The sequence below is a fragment of the Mauremys reevesii genome, linkage group 2 (assembly GCF_016161935.1).
Source record: "Mauremys reevesii isolate NIE-2019 linkage group 2, ASM1616193v1, whole genome shotgun sequence".
Taxonomy (NCBI): domain Eukaryota; kingdom Metazoa; phylum Chordata; order Testudines; family Geoemydidae; genus Mauremys; species Mauremys reevesii.
Window position 1 is genome coordinate 18194960 of NC_052624.1, and position 13751 is coordinate 18208710.

Here is a 13751-nt window from a genome sequence, read left to right on the forward strand (position 1 = left end):
CTGTGCTATGAGAAGCGATGTGATCCTCTTCAAAGGGCTCCAAATATCTCCTGAAAGAGTTTCAGCCTTACAGGAGAATTTCCTGTGAGAACAAATGAAATTCATTATTATTGTTGTTTATTACTATTCCATCTGTATTACAATAAAGAATCTGGGGCCCATTGTGCTCGGTGCTGTGCAGACAACAATAAAAAGATGATCCCTCCCCTTGTGAGCTGACAATCTAGATGTAACGATGCTGGTTCTGGTGGGAACCAACTGAGAGTATCAATTCAGGACAAATTGCTTAAAGCAGGGCAGTTACAGCCCAAGGCTGGCGTTTCTATGCACACCAAGGCAAACCAACCCAGCCAAACAGAGAGGACTTTGGTTTTACCCCACCGGCTAACCACAAGTCACACAAGCAATTCCCATAGACACTCCAGTTTCCCAGTATCACCACCAGTGCCACTCATTATGGGGACAAATGGTTGTGAAAACCAATACCCCAGTAAAAGAAAAAAGGTTCTCCCGATCCCAAAGGACCAAGCCCCAGACCCAGGTCAATATACAAATCAGATCTTACCCACAAATCACGCTGTTGCCAATCCTTTAGAATCTAAAATCTAAAGGTTTAGTTATAAAAGGAAAAAGATACAGATGAGAGCTAGAGTTGGTTAAATGGAATCAATTACCTACAGTAATGGCAAAGTTCTTGGTTCAGTCTTGTAGCAGTGATAGAATAAACTGCAGGTTCAAATCAAGTATCTGGAGTACATCCCCCGCTGGGATGGGTCAGTCAGTCCTTTGTGTAGAGCTTCCATTTGTAGCAAAGTCCCACCAGACGTAAAAAGCAGGATTGAAGACCAGGTGGAGATGAGGCATCAGCCTGCTATAGTCCTTTCCTGGTGTAAGAACACCTCTTTGTTCTTATTGTGGAAAATTACAGCAAAATGGAGTTTGGAGTCACATGCTGAGTCACAAGGTGTATCTGCCTTCTCTCAATGGGCCAGCTGTATAGCTGACGGTCCTTAATGGGCCATCAAGCAGGCTAGGCAGAGCTGACACCAACTTGTCTGGGATGTCACCCAGAAGCATAGCATAAGTTTGAAATACAGACAGTACAGAGCCAATATTCATAACTTCAAATACAAAAATGATACACACATATAGACAGCATAATCATAACCAGCAAACCATAACCTCTCCATAGACCCCTTACATGACAACCTTTATACAGTATTAGCTGCAAATATATAACAGTGGTTACAACAGTGATATATGACAGTGTCAATAACATCACAGTAGGATTGCGATAGGATGGACTAGGTGGATAGACAAATGTCAGGTGGGGGACTCAGTAATGCAAGTGGAGAAATGAGGAATCCTGAACATTGCCTAGTTGTTAAGTAATAAGAAGTATGATCCAGTGCTTAGCATGGGATTTTGAAGACCCAGGGCCAATTCCATGCTCAACTACAAACTTCCTGTGTGACCTTGAGCAAGTCATTTAGTCTCTTTGTATCTCAGTCCCCCAACTGTAAAATGGGGATAATAGCATTTCCCTACCTCACAGGGAGGTGCTCAGATACTACGGAAATGGAGGCCACATAAGTACTTAGCTAGATTGCCAGCTGGTCATGTTCTGTAGGCAATGTGGCGAAGGTAAGTGATAAGGAGAGAATTTGAGGTTCCACTCCCATCTTCATTTTTTGCAAGGGAGACAATATTGGACCTGAACTAATACGTGAAGTTTCTAAGATAAGAGCTTTAGTTGTTACATCCCAGCCAGTTTGTGTGACATCAAAATTTATCATAGAATCGTAGAATATCAGGGTTGGAAGGGACCTCAGGAGGTCATCTAGTCCAACCCCCTGCTCAAAGCAGGACCAATCCCCAACTAAATCATCCCAGCCAGGGCTTTGTCAAGCCTGGCCTTAAAAACCTCTAAGGGAGGAGATTCCATCACCTCCCTAGGTAACCCATTCCAGTGTTTCACCACCCTCCTAATGAAAAAGTTTTTCCTAATATCCAACCTAAACCTCCCCCACTGCAACTTGAGATCATTACTCCTTGTTCTGTCATCTGCTACCACTGAGAACAGTCTAGATCCAGCCTCTTTGGAACCCCCTTTCAAGTAGTTGAAAGCAACTACCAAATCCCCCCCTTATTCTTCTCTTCTGCAGACTAAACAATCTCAGTTCCCTCAGCCTCTCCTAATAAGTCATGTGCTCCAGCCCCCTAATCATTTTTGTTGCCCTCTGCTGGACTCTTTCCAATTTTTCCACATTCTTCTTGTAGTGTGGGGCCCCAAACTGGACACAGTACTCCAGATAAGGCCCCATAAATGCTGAGTAGAGGGGAATGATCACGTCCCTCAATCTGCTGGCAATGCTCCTACTTATACAGCCCAAAGTGCCATTAGCCTTCTTGGCAACAAGGGCACACTGTTGACTCATATCCAGCTTCTCGTCCACTATAACCCCTAGGTCCTTTTCTGCAGAACTGCTGCCTAGCCACTCGATCTCTAGTCTGTAGCAGTGCATGGGATTCTTCCATCCTAAGTGCAGGACTCTGCACTTGTCCTTTTTGAACCTCATCAGGTTTCTTTTGGCCCAATCCTCTAATTTGTCTAGGTCCCTCTGTATCCTATCCCTACCCTCCAGCGTATCTACCACTCCTCCCAGTTTAGTGTCATCTGCTGAGGGTGCAATCCACACCATCCTCCAGATCATTAATGAAGATATTGAACAAAACCGCCCCAGGACTGACCTTGGGGCACTCCACTTGACACCGGCTGCCAACTAGAGATGGAGCCTTTGATCACTACACACTGAGCCTGATGATCTAGCCAGCTTTCTATCCATCTTATAGTCCATTCATCCAGCCCATACTTCTTTAACTTGCTGGCAAGAATACTGTGGGAGACCGTATCAAAAGCTTTGCTAAAGTCAAGGAATAACACATCCACTGCTTTCCCCTCATCCACAGACCCAGTTATCTCCTCATAGAAGGCAATTAGGTTAGTCAGGCATGACTTGCCCTTGGTGAATCCATGCTGACTGTTCCTGATCACTTTCCTCTCCTCTAAGTGCTTCAGAATTTATTCCTTGAGGACCTGCTCCATGATTTTTCCAGGGACTGAGGTGAGGCTGACTGGCCTGTAGTTCCCTGGATCCTTCTCCTTCTCTTTTTTAAAGATGGGCACTACATTATTTACTTCAGATTCTCAATGGGATTTACAGAAAAATGCTCCAATCAACAATTTGTCCTAAATGAATAGTTACTCTTGCTTTTTTTATATTTTTATTTATATGTTTATTTGTTGCCAAACCTGCTGCTGACTGTTATTTTTTTAACGCAATTTATTTTTGCATGACCGTTTTCCCCCCACATAGGGAATGTGCTACTGCTGATATTGAGTAAAATCACAATTTATTTCAGCCACTGAATTTCCAGGACACTATTACCTTGCCCAAAGGTGCCCTGTCTTCCAGCATTGTGCATGCAGCTGAACTCGGTTGTTTTTCCCCAGCCAAATTCATGCTCTAAATATTACTGAAAGCTACAAAATTAATTTCCAGCTTGTTATTTTGCTAGACAAACAGATCTTTGTTGCTTTCGCCCTTTCTCTGCACTTTGTATGGGAATCGTTGCCAGAATACAGAGTACTCTCTAGTGACACAGCACATTAATCCCAATGAGAGCAACAACTCCTTATACATATTTTATAGCAAACAAATGAACTAATAAAAATTTTATAGACTACACACTATGAAAAGTCATTGTATTATAATTTAAGAGTCCTTTGGCCCATACACTCCTCCACTATATTATTATATCTCTACATTTGTCAGTTCAGCAAGAGTCTCACCCTCTGTGACTGAAGATGGAGACTTGTGATTGCTGCCACTAACTGGCTAAGAATTTGCACCTCCTATTATGGGTATTTGTTTACACATCTCGACCATTCCACCCCAGCCTGCTTGTTTGTATCAGCCAGCTGTTGCACCTTGTTTTTTATAAGCTCATTGGGGGCAGGGGCTGTCCTTTATTATATATTTGAACAGCACCATGCACAATGGGACCCAAACTGGTTGTGCTCCCGAAGAGCTACCATAATGTAAACGTTTAGTAACAAGAAGATGGTGACAGAGGTTGCGGGCCAGGTTCTGATCTAAACTGGTGCAGCTCCATTGACTTCTTTATACAAATCTTTGCTGTGCTGAACACCTACAGTCTGATTTTCCACTCTGTAAAACTAGTTTATTTTCAGCATGGCTCCGCTACTAAGCCACTATAGTTTCATACTGGTTGTAGAGGTCTGTTTGAATGGGGGATTAGTTTGTTCCTTAGCTGGGTCAGACCTCTTGGGCCAGTCACCAGAATCTATAAGCCATCTCTTTCTATTCCTCCCCACACCCTAACAGACATTTTAACTAATATGCATAGTTAGAGGCAAGTAGTTCTATATGAGAGTGGAAACAGTCCATGTAATTTGTTTGTTTGGTCATGTATGCTTGGATATGTAGCCCAATGCACTTTCCACCTATTCTTGGGAGGTCCTGAATAACGTGTGTGATGCTGTGTTGGTAGATCTGACCCCTCTATTTTCACAGCTGGCAAGCAGAGTGGGAAGTTGCAGGTACATGCATAGCCCTAAAAATGCCATTTTCAGGTGTTCATATGAATGCATAACTAGCCCTAGAAAGATCAAGACAGAAATGTTCTAACAACAAGAGACTTTTCCTTTCCTGTCCATTCGTAGTACGATCCACAAAACCCAGTGATCTGCTGAGCTGCAAAATGCGGTGGCATTAGTATCTCTGTCACGTACTTTAGTGATGTAAATGATCCCTGCAGCAATGATAACTGAGTGCATTTACATGTTTTCAGGGACTATTACATAACCATGGTGAAATGGGCAACTAGCACCAAAGTGGCAGTAAATTGGCTGAACAGGGCACAGAACGTTTCTATCCTGACGCTGTGTGATGCTACCACTGGAGTCTGCACAAAGGTAGGAAAGACACTTAAAAGAAGATTGTTTGACCTTCCATGTTTGTAATCCCCGGGGGAGAATATCCTTCAGTTCTTTTATCTGCAAGTGGGTCACCTGATACACAGTACTTTATGTATAGATAGAATATAAGAGACATATACAATATTTACTGTGTAAGGGGTCTGGGCTGATTGTGGCCCCCTACAGAAAAACTAGGCACAATCCAGTCCTATCTGTACAATATATATGTGTATGTGTATTTATATATAGGGAGAGAGAATGTAGGTGCATTCTCTGTCACGCACTCACACACCCCTACTGTTTTCAATTTGGGTGTCCTTTTTAACATCTGAGGTCAATAGAAATATACGTGGGTTTGTCTATACACAGTTTTGTACCAATTTAATTAAATTGCTGCAGTTCCCTAATGTGGGCACTTTTATACAGACATAAAGACGTTTATATCACTATAGTTTGTTTCAGTACCAACATATAAATAACTTTGAACTGGTATAACTACATCCACACTATGGGGATGCACCCATTTAACTAGTTCAGTTTTTGAACTAGTATAGTTAAAGTCAGTGCAAATGCGATGTGTAGACAAGGCCCCGCATGAAGTTGCTGGGAACAGTTTAACAACAGCTACATTGCTATCTTTCTTTAGGGAGTAATGTATCTGTTGGATTCCGTTTTTTTGGCAGTAGGATAACATGCCTTCCCATATGCTCACTTGCTTGTTTATCAGAGAGCAACAATAGAGGACAAGAAGAGCAGCCCAAGATTACATTCCGAAAGAGCATGCTTGAACAGTTTCTCGCTGCTTGTTCACCCCTGTTCAGATTCAGTCAAACTGCTTTCTGCACTGATGAACAAAATGTAACCTGTGCAAACTCTTTAATTGTGTCGTTTCATTTTAGAAACATGAAGATGAAAGTGAAGCCTGGCTACACAGACAGGTAACAGTGATCTTCTTTTCATGATTATATTTTCCAATGTTTTTCCCCACAAGAGAAAAAGCTTGTTTTTGGAATTCCAAGTGGTACTTTGATATCATGATAGTTCATATTATAGAAGGGATTTTCTTAACAGAATATACAAGCTCTTCTTGTTGAAGTAAGGGGCATCTTCACCTAATGTATCTGAGACGCCTTCTTACATAGCAGACCACAGTGGCTGGAAACATAATTCCAGCATATGTTGAACTTGGATTTAAACAACCAGAAGAATAAGTGTTGGGTGAAATTCCAGAGAGCCAGCACATGGTCTGTCCCCTACTGAGGTCCCTGATTAAGCCTTATTTTGGGGCTTACATTGGATTTAAGTGGTGCTGGCCACTCTGCACAGGGTGAATTCTACCCATTGCACTTAAATGATCAAAGGTCCAATTTTCAGAAAGGATCTAAGTGACTTAGGAGTCTAAGGGTATGTCTGCACTACGAAATTAGGTCAATTTAATAGAAGTCGATTTTTTTAGAAATCGATTTGATACAGTCGATTGTGTGTGTCCCCACCAAGCACATTAAGTCGGGGGTGTGCGTACTGACTCGGTTACACCTCAGCAAAACCAATATTCCCATCATTATTACTGCTTGCTGTGTGCTCCACAATATATATGAGAGTAAGGGGGAGATGTTTATGGAGGGGTGGGAGGTTAAGGCAAATCGCCTGGCTGCTGATTACATGCAGCCAGACACTAGGGTGATTAGAAGAGCACAGCAGCTCTCCACTTCATGTTATTTCTTGGTTAATTACCAAGTTGTGTTTTAAAATCAAAGTGACTTAGTGCCTAAGTTACTTTTGAAAATGGTACTTAGGCTCATAAGTCTACACTACGCACCACTTTTGGCCAGGGCCGGCTTTAGGCCGATTCCCCCAATTCCCCCGAATTGGGCCCCGTGCCTAAGAGGGCCCAGCTCCCTAAAGAAGAGCACCTAATTTAGGCGCCTTTTTAATATTTACTCACCCGGCGGCATTCCGAGTCTTCGGCGGCGGGGCTTTCACTTGCTATGGGTCTTCGGCGGCATTTCGGCAGCAGTCCTTCAGTGTTGCCTAGCTACCTTCATCCCTGCCCGGGCCCTGTCAAAACTATTTGAATCGGGCCCTGCAGTTCCTAAAGCCAGCGCTGCGCAGCATCTGTAGCTGCATCCACACTGTGCTGTGTAGCTGCACAAGTCAGTGAAAGGCTCTGGCGGGGAGAGGCAGCAGGGAAAGGCTGCACCTTCCTCTATTGCCTCCCTGCTGCCGAAGTCTTTACCAACTGCCGGAGTCTGTACCCTGGCAGGGAAAGGCTCCAGCAGTGGAGAGATGATGGAGTCTTTCCCCGCTGTCAGAGTGCTTACCTTCAGCAGGCGTCTGTTCCTCCAGCAGGAAATAATAATTATACGAACCTTATAGTGTTCTGTAAATAGCCCTTACCTAACTCCAACAAGACACCCATTTCCAGGAAGCAAAGGGCAACAATCAAAGGGAGTAATTCATTCTGTAGAGAAAGCAATGGGGAAAACAGGTACCGCGGAAGGCTAGTTTTCAATGAGTTTCAGTGGTGGTTTATTTACTTATTTCTTGTAAATATAACTTTGTTTTAAATTTAACTTTTTTAAATAGGCAAGTGGAATCCAGAGTGAAATCCTGACCATATTGACTTCAATGGGACCAGGATTTCAAGCCAAGAGTTTTACATAGAGATAGAGAACTGACAACACCTCCTACTTTGGCTGAGCACAGGTCCACCCCTGATTTTGTTCCTCTGGGGTTGTACTCTTCACACCAGTCCTCCTATTTCCATAGCTCCCTCAGCTCAGCCTTGGTCATATAATGAAGAATGTTGTTGTGTGTTACAGTGAGATATTGAAAACCTCATTCAACCTCCCTGGTTCCCATCACCATGGCAAGATGGCCCCAGCAATGGTTCTCTCCCAGGTAGTTAATATGCAGCATCAGTTAAATTTTTCAATAAAGCCAGTACTCTGGGAACCTTACAAACGTTCCCTTTACGTTCCCTTTTTAACCCTTTACACTCAACTTTCAGGGAGGATTTTGCATTTAGAACCGATGAAGTATAAAAAATGCCTAGCTACCTTGGACTTCATTACTGCCGCACTGCTATCACCTTCAAGTTGCTAGTGACCATGGTGCACAGCAGGGATAGAACTCAGAGCCTCATGATTCAAAAGCATAGGACCCGCCTGCCTGAGCTAAAGGGGAATCCCTGTCTGGTGTGAGCAGCATGGGGCTAATGGCACTTAGTTGAGCAGTTCTGACTCCATCTTGTAGAGAGCAGGGATACACATAGACACACACATGCTACCCGGTTCATCAGCGTATTTATGTTGTGTTCTAATATTGTTGGGGGTGGACCCTCTAGCCTCAGAGATGGGGATGGTTCTCACTGATATTAAACCACAATACAGACATTTCAGCAAATTTCCCAAATCCACAATCTCACAGAAAGGTGAATGCAAAGGGTTAAAAAGCCACACTCGTCTGTGAGAGTCCCATACCATAGGTGCTACTGAAAGCTGCCATTCTTGGCATGAAAATAATTCATGGGGCCATCATGCTGGGAATTAGTGAGATACTGTATATACCCAACAAAAATGAACATCTCACCGAAACCCACATGGTGAAATTATTCATTGTGGGATTCCGGAGTGAGCTGATTCAAGCAGACAAATGGCAAGACTGTCCTGAAGAGTGTAAAAGGAGCAGGGAGGGCATCATAGGCGTTATAGGAGATAGACAGGGTAGTTCAGATTATCTGTTTCCGTGTGAAACTCCTAGGCCCTTTGCCTGTAAAATGAAAAAGAGCAAATTCATTCAAAACAAAACTATATGTACCAATAAATAAATACACATTGACCCTTACTTAAACCGGCTTTCAAAGCTCCCTGCTTTTCTCCACTGATCTCTATGCAGAATTATTATAATTAGTTAGTATGGTAGCACCTAGAGGCCACAGCTAAGATTGGAGCCCCACTGTGCGAGGCACTGTACACGGAAATAGTAGGAGATAGTCCTTGCACCAAAGGGTTTGCGGTCTAAAGAGACAAAGGGTGGGAGGGAAAGACAGAGGTGAAATATCTTACCTGAGGTCACACAACACGTCAGTGGCAAACCAAGGAATGGAACTGCACTCTCCCAAGTCCTGTTCTCTGGTTCACCCTGCCTCTTAATGAATGAGTGAATTCTTCCTCCCACGAGTTAGCCTTGCTCCCTGAAAATGGTTGCATCCAGAGTTAATTTTACTTTTTATTTTCATCTGCACCGTGCTAATTTTTCTTTCAATGCCAATTTTAGTATTTTTGTATTAGACTGTGTGAACCTAAAATGCATCTCCTTCCAGTTCATTTTTTCTCTTTATATTAAGAAGATGAAAATATTGCACACATCAGCTTTAACTCAGGCCAGGTTTGTTTTCAAGATCCTTAGTGCTGCTCTATACAATAAGATTATATCCCAAAAATCTCTGTCCCCGTGACCTCTTTTTGTGTGCATCCATACTGAGTCTCTGTAATACAACCACAGGTTCTTAAAAAAAACCTGACTATATTCAGGGAGTTTTTCTACCAGCAGATACAACAAACAGACCACTCATAACCTCACAGGAGTACTGATGAAGACCAGTAATCATTTGTCTGATGTATGACTTTTCTGTGTACCTAGAAATAGATTCAAGTAATCTGTTAAACCAATCTGCACAAGTCTACTTCCACTGCCAAGAGAAATGCTGCTACATTAGTACAAATTTGTACAAATTTGTACAAATAGTACAAATTCTGTACCTCTATAGACTACAGTCCAAGTGTGCTAGTTTACACCAGCATAGAATTTGGCCCATCGTATGACAGTAGTTTGCAAGTGGGTTTTTTTTATCTTCTTATCATGCCTCTGGAAATAGTCATATAGATTTTCATACTTAAAGTTCTAGAAACTAAAAGAAACAGGTGAGACTTATTTCATGAAATTTTGCCAAGAGATGGTCATACTTTACAATGTTCTAGACAGGTAAGGAAGGAAAAATAAGAGGAAACCTGGCAGGTTAGGCCCAAAATGTAGACTCTGTAAATCTAACACTAATAGAAAGTGAAATAATTAATGAATGATGAGGAGCAAAGTAAAATAAAGCAAGAATGCTGTGGCAGCATTAAAAAAAGTAAAATGGATTCATTTGTTGTTAATGCAAATAATTAATCTGTAACATTAACAAAAAACCTAGTATGATCAAGTTGTTGTTATTGATCTTGGTTGGTTCTGCTTGGTTTTTTGACACGTGTTAAGAATGAGACCAGAATATCTGCCATGGCAGGTGTGTCCATTGGGTGGCTGGTGGAGCACACAAGGGGCCGACTGAAAGAATTGCTCCATTGAACAGTACTCAGAGAGGGGGAAACTTATGGGACTTAACAGCATACTGAATATGCAAGGAGTGCCCCAGGATAGACAGGGATGGTGGAGCCTTGTTTATACTCTAAGCAACATCTAATGGTGTGGGAAGGAAGGCTTCAGATTCTTCCTAAGTTCATTCGATATGCACTTTTGACAAATTAAATTTTGTACTTTAGTAACTAGCCTTTCTACCAGTAAGACCTAGAACAAAGGAGGTGCAACCAGCCGAATGCCATGATATATCGAGCTAATGATTTTTGCCACCCTCGGGTACCATATATATCAAAGTCTTCTGTGTTCCCTTGTAGTCTACTACACAACTATCTTCCCCCAGTAGAAAGGTCCCAGCCACCCATGGATTCCTACAGCAGAAAAGAAAGCAAAGCAGTCTTCAGAAACAAACCAGTTGCTGCCTGCAGTGTTTGATTTCCATACATAGCACCTTGTCTCTCTCTGACAGAAAGTTATAATAATGGGATGAAAATCAATCACCAGGTTCACCTAGGAGCCTTGAAGCAAAGACAGGTTTAAAAGACCCCCCCACTTGTAAATAATTTTGTGAATTAATCATCTGTGAGAAGGTAGGGAACAGGGGCGGCTCCAGGCACCAGCACACCAAGCACGTGCTTGGGGCAGCAAGCCACGGGGGGCGCTCTGCTGGTTGCCGCGAGGGCGGCAGGCAGGCTGCCTTCAGCGGCATGCCTGTGGAGGGTCTGCTGGTCCCGCGGCTTCGGCGGACCTCCTGCAGGCATGCCGCCGAATCCGCGGGACTGGGGACATCCCGCAGGCATGCCGTGCTTGGGGCAGCAAAATACCTAGAGCCGCCCCTGGTAGGGAAGGAGACAGGACTTAGACTCTAAAGGACAGGTTGGTGATGTTTCTTTAAGGAAATGTATGTGGAATGATACACAGCCCAATGCAGTTTTTCCAGCTGAGTAAACAAGTTTTGCTAGGCACCCACTGCTAAGTCTGTGTTTATTAAAGTGCTTCATTCCAGTTGCCTCCAAACAAACTTCTCTGTAGGCATGTAGGTTTTTCTGTGCTTCACAAATGGGTATTGCCTTTGAAGCCAAGAGTGCTTCCTTATTGTCTGTCTCCCTTTAATTCCACAAGAGGCTAGCTGAAAGATGACTGCTTCTCAGGGGATACCAAAAAAAATGGGTTTCAGAATTTCAGGGCTCATTTTTCTCTGTTTTGAGAGGGCTGTTTATTTGTTGTAAGTGGTTGTTAGAAGTCCTCCATTTTTTGCAGTGTTGAACAGTTTTAAAAAACACCAAAAAGCCCTAACTAGTGATGATAAAACCCATTCAATTGACATTTACAGAATGAAGAGCCAATATTTTCCAAAGATGGACGGAGGTTTTTCTTCATCCGAGCCATTCCTCAGGGGGGGCGAGGAAAGTTCTACCATATTGCCATGTCATCGTCACAGGTGAAACAACCTTTATTATTCGTTGTCAGTGCTGACTAGAATGTGCCATGAACATAATACCTGTGTTGAGACCCAAGATTAACAGGTGTGTTGTGAGCAAGACACGAGAAGTCATTCTTTCGCTCTACTCTGCGCTGGTCAGGCCTCAGTTGGAGTATTGTGTCCAGTTCTGGGCACCGCATTTCAAGAAAGATGCGGAGAAATTGGAGAGGGTCCAGGGAAGAGCAACAAGAATGATTAAAGATCTAGAGAACATGACCTACGAAGGAAGGCTGAAAGAATTGGGGTTGTTTAGTTTGGAAAAGAGAAGACTGAGAAGGGACATGATAGCAGTTTTCAGGTATCTAAAAGGGTGTCATAAGGAGGTGGGAGAAAACTTGTTCATCTTAGCCTCTAAGGATAGAACAAGAAGCAATGGGCTTAAACTGCAGCAAGGGAGGTTTAGGTTGGACGTTAGGAAAAAGTTCCTAACTGTCAGGGTGGTTAAACATTGGAATAAACTGCCTACGGAGGTTGTGGAATCCTCCATCTCTGGAGATATTTAAGAGTAGGTTAGATAAATGTCTATCAGGGATGGTCTAGACAGTATTTGGTCCTGCCATGAGGGCAGGGGACTGGACTCGATGACCTCTCGAGGTCTCTTCCAGTCCTAGAGTCTATGAATCTATATGGCAAGGTGTCTATGGAGAATTTGAATCCCTCTGACCATAAGGATGAATACCTTAAATGGGCTAAATGCTAGTAGCATTTCAGGCATGCATAGGATGAACAAGAGTTTCAAATGATGCAGTTTGCTTAGATTTATAATTAAAAAGGTCTTCACATTTCAAGCAAAATTCAAAGAATGTCACTTTGGGGTTTTTTTTAAACAAGCTTGTCCTCCATTATTCCTAAATAAGTGGCTCTCTGCACAATCATCCGAGGTTATTATCCAGAACCCATGGGCAGAAGAGGATCACAGGAAAGGACTTCCATCTGTATTCTTTATGCTGGGCCCAATTAATCTCATTATCATCAATGGAGTTGTGCCAGAGATTAATCTGGTTCAGTATATTTAAGCATGTCTGCAATACTTTGGAGAGAATCACAAATTAGTGATTACTTTTAACAAGTCATGGAGGAGTCACGAGGGCTTCATGTTTTGAGAAATAAAAATAAAGGTTTTTTTTAGTCTTGTTCAAGTGTCGTCTTTTCAGAAAAAAAGAAAACACACCCCTTTTTTTTTTGGCAGCCCAATAGCAGCAGTGATAACTTACAGTCCATTACATCTGGTGATTGGGATGTGACAAAGATTTTGGCATATGATGAAAAGAGACATAAAATGTAAGTAAAGAAGTCGGTGTAAGTAGCAAACCAAACAGACTTTCATCTTTTAGTTCTGGCTCTAGAGTTAGCTAGTCTACAGGAGCCATCTTGAAAGCAGTTTGTGCGCATGAACAGCTAGATGTACAGACAGCAGGAGAGGGCTGGCTACATCTGTTCATGGCTTAACCTCTAGTTTACAGTCTAGTGTTTCAAAGAAGTCTTGCCTTGCTTTGTTCCCTCCCCTACCTCTGACTTTGTGTGTTTAATAATCAATCTCATTTTGATATTTGACACACACAAAGAAGCCTGGTTTACATACATATACGTGTGTGTGTTCCTATGTTTCTTCATCAACAACTTTTGATTCAAAATTTGAAGAGAGAGTTCAGTGTTCATTGGCTGGCTTTGCACTTTTTAGTCCTCCTAGTCTTGGAAAGAATTCTGTTTGACACACACAAAAACTATTGTAATGAACAAACATTTCTGCTTGGTAAACTGCCATCATGTTTTTACAATTTCCCTCATTTTTACCTTGATCCTTTGTTAGTGATGTCCCAGTTCTTGGCGTGCTTGGCATTGTCCTAAATCTCAGCAAAATACCACTCTGCACTCTGAGGGGGTTTCCAGTTCACATCGTGTGGAGTT

At 42.6% G+C, this 13751-nt stretch overlaps 1 protein-coding gene across 44 annotated transcripts in view; it reads left to right on the top strand.

The window, feature by feature from the left end:
* Window positions 1-13751, top strand: part of DPP6 (dipeptidyl peptidase like 6) — a 714691-nt gene that overhangs the window by 638367 nt on the left and 62573 nt on the right. For all 44 annotated transcript variants that reach the window (XM_039524563.1, XM_039524587.1, XM_039524562.1 and 41 more), the window contains 4 exons: window positions 4876-4999; window positions 5902-5940; window positions 11694-11801; window positions 13033-13124. In XM_039524563.1, the coding sequence (XP_039380497.1) occupies window positions 4876-4999; window positions 5902-5940; window positions 11694-11801; window positions 13033-13124 (363 nt within the window). The remainder of the gene's footprint in view (window positions 1-4875; window positions 5000-5901; window positions 5941-11693; window positions 11802-13032; window positions 13125-13751) is intronic.